The 7343-nt window shown below is 56.4% G+C and overlaps 1 protein-coding gene across 2 annotated transcripts in view; it reads right to left on the minus strand.

The window, feature by feature from the left end:
• Nucleotides 1-7320, minus strand: part of EML3 (EMAP like 3) — an 11433-nt gene extending 4113 nt beyond the window's left edge. The window contains exons 1-12 of one of the 2 annotated variants that reach the window (XR_011164016.1): nucleotides 7049-7320; nucleotides 6426-6651; nucleotides 6069-6332; nucleotides 5773-5883; nucleotides 4053-4120; nucleotides 3556-3679; nucleotides 2560-2730; nucleotides 1959-2028; nucleotides 1753-1863; nucleotides 1467-1562; nucleotides 848-1003; nucleotides 476-617 (exon numbers count right to left, since the gene is read on the minus strand). Coding sequence is in view for 1 of the 2 variants with exons in the window: in XM_069066136.1 (XP_068922237.1) it covers nucleotides 476-617; nucleotides 848-1003; nucleotides 1467-1562; nucleotides 1753-1863; nucleotides 1959-2028; nucleotides 2560-2730; nucleotides 3556-3679; nucleotides 4053-4120; nucleotides 5773-5883; nucleotides 6069-6332; nucleotides 6426-6651; nucleotides 7049-7070 (1561 nt within the window). In the remaining variant the exon portion in view is untranslated. The remainder of the gene's footprint in view (nucleotides 1-475; nucleotides 618-847; nucleotides 1004-1466; nucleotides 1563-1752; nucleotides 1864-1958; nucleotides 2029-2559; nucleotides 2731-3555; nucleotides 3680-4052; nucleotides 4121-5772; nucleotides 5884-6068; nucleotides 6333-6425; nucleotides 6652-7048) is intronic. The other variant, XM_069066136.1, reaches the window with a different exon arrangement.
• Nucleotides 7321-7343: the final 23 nt, after the last annotated feature.

The raw sequence follows: 7343 nt of genomic DNA on the forward strand, positions 1-7343 counted from the left end.
CCCAGAATGTCAGAGCTGGAAGGGGCCTTAGAACCCAGAATGTCAGAACTCGAAGGGGCCTTAGCAACCACCTAAATCCTGGCATCATGGGCCCCTCTTGCAATTTAGTGAAACCTAATATGGCTGGTTTGTTGCTGGCATTAATAATTGAAAGAAATGCTAAATTTCTGTTAGGGTTTAGTGGAAATTTGAAAATTTTTTTTTTTCTCCAAGTTTATGAACCTTCTAAAATCCATCCACTAAGCAGGATAAAAATCCCTGATCTAGTCCAACCCCCTCATTCCACAGATGAGGAAACTGAGGTCCAGACAGGGGAAGTCACTTTCCCCAGGTGGGTTCCTAGGCCACCTCTAGGGCTGTAAGGACTTCCTTCTACTAAGGCCCTTCTTCCTCTCAATTCTCTACTCTGCCTCTGGAAACTACCCAGGCTCTAACTTCATGTGATAGTCCTTGGGGGTTGGGGAGAATCATATACCTTTAGCCCCACCCCTGCCTGGGGTCCTGGAGTCAGGCAGGCTCCGCCCCCAGGTGAGGATGGTCCCTTCTGAGTCCCCAGTGAGGATGTCTCCATCCGGAAGGAACACAAAGCAGGGGACAAATTTGGGCTTCTTGTATTTCTGGGAGGGGGAAGAAGTTAGAGGTTAAAGGTGAGTCATGAGATCATCAGAGTGGTCAAAGGATAAGTTTGTACTTTTGGAAGTCAGGAGCAAAGGAGTCATAAAAAAGTTGGGGGGCAGAGAGATCAGGGATCAAATCTAGGCTCTGTGGTAGGAGAAGGCTTTGGGATAATCCCCACCTGAACCCCATACACATACATTCCCACCCATCGAGCCCCTTCCGACCTCACCCCAAAGACACCCTGTTTCCGAGTGAGTCCCCCACTGCCCAGAGCCCCTCCTCCAGTAGACCAGTTCCAGAAGTGGACATGGGACTTCCCACTAGTGATGATACAACTGCTATCTCTCGGATTAAAGCCGACGGCCAGGACAGAGTCGTTTGTACTCTGGAGGGAGAAAGACCTGGGGGTTAGACAGCCAGAATGCCCCCAGATCCCCTAACTCAGTCCAGCCCGGGGAGCCCACATCCCCTTTCAAAGTAATCTAAGCTTCAGGGTGTGACAGGGTCAGAGAGCTCAGAGATGTAGGACTGAAAGGGACCTTAGAAGCCATTTCGTGCTTTTCAGGAGAACTGAGGCCCAGGGTCATCCCAGAAGTAGTTAAGAGACAATGGCCGGATCTGAACTCAAGCCCATTCACACTGCCAGTACTTCCTGAAAGGAGGCTGTGGCTAACCATGGAGGGAGGGAGGAATGTATCCAGAGATTCCACCTTAGTGCCAAGCCCTGACTTTTCCTTCTTCTGTTCCCCCAAGCTCTAGAAGACTTTGCCGTGACCTTGGCCAAGCACTCAGATCCCTGACCTGAAGCCCCAAGAGCCTCCCTCCTCTGCTCCCCCCAGGACCCTCACCTTAATCTCCACCAGCTTGGCTCCTCGGTTCCAGTCCCACACAGACAGCATGTGTTCATTCGAATCATCCACCACACAAAGGAAGCTGCCCTGATCCTGGAGGAGGGGACACACCGGGGACTCAGTGTGGAGCCCTGAGGAGAGGGGCCAGGAAGACGGCAGGCAGCCAATGGGGACTTATTGAACACCTACTATGTACCCAAGCCACACTGAGGCAAGAAGGGTGGTGGGCTGCACAGGTTTCTCTTTGAGTAGAGATCCTGGCATGGACATAGGACCAGCTCACCGAGACAGAGAAGGCGAGGGCCCCAACTCCTCGCTCGAACACCCCAAGGCCGATCTCCTGTAGCTTATGTAGCTTCTCTGAATCCCAGATGTGAACCACCGGCTGAAGTGGCTGAAGGGAGAGGCAGAGAGCCAGAGGCAAAGGGAAGTCAGCAGCCAAGGTCAGCCTGGCAGTCCAGCCCATCCAGCCCCGCCAGCTGACAGTACCTTCCCATCTTTGTCGACCCCTGCTGTCTGGCCAGAAGCTACTCGGACACCATCCGGATGGACAGCAAGGCTAAATTGGAGAAGGGGGAGAAGCCACTGCGGGAGGGATCTCTAAGCCCCCCACCTGGGAGCTCCCTGGGATCCCAGGGTTTCCAGCTGCAGGCAACTGGTCTAGATGACTTGGAAGGAACTGTCTGCCTCTATGATCCAACAGAGGCCACAGAGAGAGGAGAGGGGCAGCTAGGTGGTACAGTGAATAGAGCACCAGCCCTGGAGTCAGGAGGACCTGGGTTCAAATCCAGCCTCAGATACCAAGTGATCTTAGGCAAGTCACTTAACCCCAAATGCCCTGCCTTTCCCTCCCCCCCCCCCGCCAAAAAAAGAAGGGGTGGGAAGTGATATGAGGGAGAAACTGACCCCAGACCCTCTGCCTCCAAACCCATCTGTAAGCCCACCAAGCCACAGCTTCCCTCCCTCCCTCCATTCGCCTTCTTCATCCTTGAGGGCCCTAACCATCCCTTCTGGGCAGAGCCTTCTCCTGAAAACAACTCTCCCAAATCCCAGGTCCTCCTTTCCCAGCAACCCTGGCTGTTGACCTCACCATCGAACACAGTCTGTGTGACCCAGGTAGTGTCTCTGGCCACCACCCCCAGGGCCTCCCGGACCTCCTCCCGGGCGATACAGCACCACCACACAGGCAATGAAATAAACTACTTCCCCAGAGCGGAGTACAAACAAGTTGGAACGAGAGTCTCGGCCCCTGTACCCATAACTGGGAGGAGGAGGAGGAGGAGGAAGGTCAAGGAAAAGAAGTGAATAAGGAGGTTACCATCAGAATTCTTGGGAACCATCACGGCCACACCTCGCTCTCCCCTCCTTCCCATTCTCTTCCCCCTCAGAGCTGTCCGTCTGCCTGGCTCTGGGCCTCCTCAGTCCCCTGCAGGGTCTCCCGAGGTCTCATCCTCTCTGATCTCTCTCTGAGGCAGCTTCTTAAGGCGCCCCTCTGACCTCATGCTAACGCCTCCAATCACACTCCACCAGACTTTCTGGACATCTGGGACATCACTGCTCTCCACCCAGGGGTTCCAGTCAGACCAGATCTGCTGTTCCCCAAACTTAACCTATCACCTCTGACCTCTGGACATTCACGAAGGCCTTCCTCACTTCCGCCCATTAAAATCCCTTTTCTCTGCTGAAGCCCAGCTCAGGGGCCACTTTCTTTGATCTCCTGTAGGTAACACTGAAACTCTCCTGTTTTGAATATTTCTGTAGTGCCCTACGTCTCCTGCTATAGGATCCTACCTTGTAACAAACCTTTGCGCATGCATTTCATTGCTCCCTGATCATCTGAAGGCCCCTAGAGGCCAGAATAACGAGGCAAATATTTAATAAATGCCCATTGAACTGACTCATGAAACTATGAAGGATGGGGCTCAGAAATCAAGGGTGAACAGAGGGAGGGGGAGAAGAAGGCTCCATTAAGGGCATTAAGGAGAGGGACAAGAGGATTCTGGGGCTTGTTGAGGGGAACTACAGGGAGAGGAAGGAGTAAGGGGGCCACTCCGGAGCAGCGGAGGGGATTGGGAGGGGAGGATACACCCAGTCAAGACTGAGGTTCTCAGGGGGCGGGCCACTGGGCAGCTCCTCAGGACTGCGGACGCCCGACGGAATGTACATGGTGATGGGTCGGCCCCGAAGGAACATCTTCACCGAGATGCCCTCTGCAGGGGAGACAGGGAGACCAGGCTTACCTTCCAATTCTCTCTCCCTGTGCTCCACAGGGACTCTTAACAGGAGAAGGAGGGCAGATGGGGAGCTGAATTCCATCCTCTAAGCCCTCTCCTCATTCAAGGGCCTACTGTGCTCAAGCCCAGGCTTCCACATTTGCAGATGCGGGAAGGACCCCAGGGGCTGTCTTCTCAAGCCCACACCTGATCACAAATCTCACCTCTCCAACACAGCTAAGGAGTGATCCTCTCACCACTGCTGGGAGACCCGGGACGGAAAACTCCCTCTCTTTGGAGGCAACCATTGTCATCTGCCCTGCCTCTTGCTCCCACCAAACAGACCTTGTTTCCCCAGATCTACCCTTACCCAGGTTATAATTGCTCCTCCGAGAACCGGGGCCTCCAGGGCTGGAGATGGAATCTTTCCCTCCTCGGCTGGGGAGAGAGAGTAAAAAAGGCCAAGAGGTGAGGATGACCTCGGGGAGAGAAGTCTGGGAGAACGTTTGGTTCTCATCAAGAAACACGTTACTTAGAGCTAACATGAATCATTTTTACAAATAGGATCTCATCTGGTGCTATGGTTGCCCCCATCTCACAGATGAGGAAACTGAGGCAAGCAGCAATGACATGGCTGGCTCAGAGTCACACAGCTAGTGAGAACTCTGGTCTCCAGGATCCCTCCTGTGGCTAGGGTACCACCCGGATCAGTAAGTACCTTGAGGGACTGTAAAGGTTAAGTGACTTGGAAGGAGTGACTAGCCCAGGGTCCTACAGCCAGTTTGCATCAGTGACCAGACTTGAAAATCCAGGTTGTGCCAAGAGGCCTATAGATCCAGGATTTCCTTTCAGCTCCCCTTGGCTACTGCTGGGCTCCCTCTTATTCCCTGTCAGGACTAATTAGTCTTCCTTGGACTCCAGGTCTAGTGCCATCTGTGGCTCCCTAGAGATGGTGGGTCAAAAAGAACCCCACCCACCCTGCCGTGAGGCCCCAGAGGGGTTAGAAAGGGCTTTGGCACCTTAAAGACTCAGAAAACAAAGTCTGATTATAACATGTCATCTCCCCTGTGCCACATGATGGTAGGGGCCGAGTAGGTCTGGTTGGCCAGGGGCCCTCTGACCTGCTGACCACAGCAAGGTCAGGAGTTCCTACCCTCCTCTATAGCTGGCCTTTCCCCAAGGTCCTGCTCTGTGACACATCCTCCCCAGGATGGGTAGATCTGTCTGCCTGGGGAACTTCCCAGCTCCTTGGGGGTGGGGAGAAGACCCAAAGGCAGACCCTGCTACCATGGCTTAACAAAGCAGATATGTGGGGAAAAGGGAAGGAGATACACATCTCTATAGCTGAATGAAACCTGGGAACACGGGTGCTTTGACTAGCTTGGGGAAGGCAGGCCTCTATTAGGGCCCACTTAGGGTGAAGGGGAGGTGCTTAGGAGGGCCAAGGTTCAAATGATTTCACTTTATCTCTCCGTGCCTCAGTTTCTTCCTCTGTAAAACGATGAGGCCAGATTAGATAAAATATTCTTCACCTTCTTTTTAAAGTCATCAATCCTAGGCGTCCCTTTTTGTAATATTGTTTCTAGGTGAATAGAATGCATAGGATTAATTAAGGAAACCAACGGAATTAAAATAGTTGTTGAAATATTTTCTAAAACAAGTTTGTGGGCCCCAGGTTGAGAACACCTGAATGAGACGGCCTCTAACGTCAAGCCAAAAGAGAGGGTTCTGCAATGGCATCTCAGTCAGCACGGCCTCTGTCAGAGGGCCCAGACAGGGGCGAGAAAAACAGGGGGCGTCCAGAATATCTGAGTCCAAAACCTGCCCCAGACGGTTAGCCTTTTAATCTGTCTGGGCCCCAGTCTCTTCATCTGTGAAAAGGGTATCGTATCTACTTTACTCACTGTGGTTAGGACTGAGAAATGTTGCCTAGGTGTTTGTTGAATGAATAACTAAAGGAAGGAAGGCCTAGTGATGGCTGGGATCTCCCCAAGGTCTCTGAGGAGGCTGGGGGAGGGAGCAGGGCTAGGGCTGGGGAGCTGGCAGCCCCACCCCCAGACATGAAGGCTCCAGAGGGAGGAGCAGCCCACCTTTCCAAGCTGCCTGGCTGCAGCAGGTTGGCTGATGAAACTGCTTTTCTGGAGAGCTTCCGTGGAGGCCTTTCCGAAGGTGAGGAGGAAGAGGAGGAATTCCTACGAGGCCTGAAGAGGGAGGAAATGGGTGGGTTGTAGAACAGATCCCCAGAGAGGATGAGGAGGAAGATGATGTTAGAGTGAGCCTTTACTCCTACCTTCCTCTCAGGAGGGGAGAGACCTCAGCGCAGCGGCCCTTGGCCACCCCCTACCCTTCCTCTCCCAAACTCCCCTTGGATGCCCAGGAGACTCACGTGTCAGCCCTCTGAGGGAGCTGAAAGGGCCGCAGGGCCCCAGGAGGGCCAGGAGAGCCAGCACCGCCGCTGCTGCCGCTGCCTCCTTCGGACTGGACCCTCCCCAGCACCTCCTCTCCACCCCCAGGAGGGGCTGGGGGCCCATTGCTCAAGGCTAAGGGGCCCGAAGACAGCTTGGCCTCATCCTCCATCTCAGTCTGGGTGCCCCTGCTCACCAAGGAAGGGCTGGGCGCAGGTGGCAGTCCAGGAGGGGCTGAGGGATGGCTGGGGGAGAGAGTGAGGAAGGTGAGCCTGGCCCACAGGTCAGAGAGCAGCAGAGAGAAAGGAGGAGGGAGGGGGCGCAAGGGCAGCAGGTACCTGTCACTAAGCGAGGCAGCCTCCCTGGATGCCTGCACGGGGCAGGGGGGAGCTGGGGCTCCCAGGGGCGATCTCGGGGTCCCCTCCTGCAGCCTGAGTCTCCGAAGCACTTCAGCCAAGGCCGCCTTCACCAGCTCCATCTCCTCCTCTTGAACCCGGAGCCTCTGGCTCAAAGCCCCCAGGCTGTCTGACCCGGGGGGCTCCCAGCCCCGCGCCTGTCCCTCACCTACATCAGGAGAGAGGGGCGATCACACCTGACCTGCCCAGCTCTCTGCTGGGCTCCTGGCTCCTGGCCTTTCTTCATTCCCCAGGGAATACAGACTGAAGGGACCCCCCCCCCTCCCCAAGTGCCCCTCCTCGGACGAAAGCCGGCCCAGATTCAGGAAGGAGGGGTGGAGATTCCGGGGAAGACGCCCACTCCTCCCTCCTGGCCAGGGCTCAGCCTGGCGGGCCCCTTCCTGCCCGACCTGCTCCGGAGATCGGGAGCAACGTGGAGTAGGGCAGAGGGGACGGGCGGGGTGCCCAGGACCTGGGGACTGACAACCGGCTAATAGCGCCCCGGGGCCCCCCTCCGGAGGGCCCGCAGTCCTCACGGGCGCCCTGTCCCCCTGCGCTCCACTCACCCGGCCCCGCGGCCCCGTCCATCCTGCCCCCCGGGGCGCTCCAAGCCGAGCGCGAGAGCAGCCGCGTCTAAGGCTGGGGAGATGCGAGGGCCATGGCCCGCCAGGGAGGGCACGGGCCGCACGAGCGGGGAGCGGCAGCCCGGGGGAGCAGGGGCCCCGTCGGGGCGCGGGAGGGCGCTGTCCCCGGGCCGGCTCCGGGCTCCCGAGGGGCTGGGAGCAGTCCCGGGCCCCTGCTCCGCGGTGCAAACAGACGCCGGACGCGGAGCAGCCAGGAAGCACTGGGGGGGGGGGGGGG

The sequence above is a fragment of the Petaurus breviceps genome, unplaced genomic scaffold (assembly GCF_028583685.1).
Source record: "Petaurus breviceps papuanus isolate PSGF00001 unplaced genomic scaffold, PetGlider_PUasm1.0 90721, whole genome shotgun sequence".
NCBI classification, from domain to species: Eukaryota; Metazoa; Chordata; class Mammalia; order Diprotodontia; family Petauridae; genus Petaurus; species Petaurus breviceps.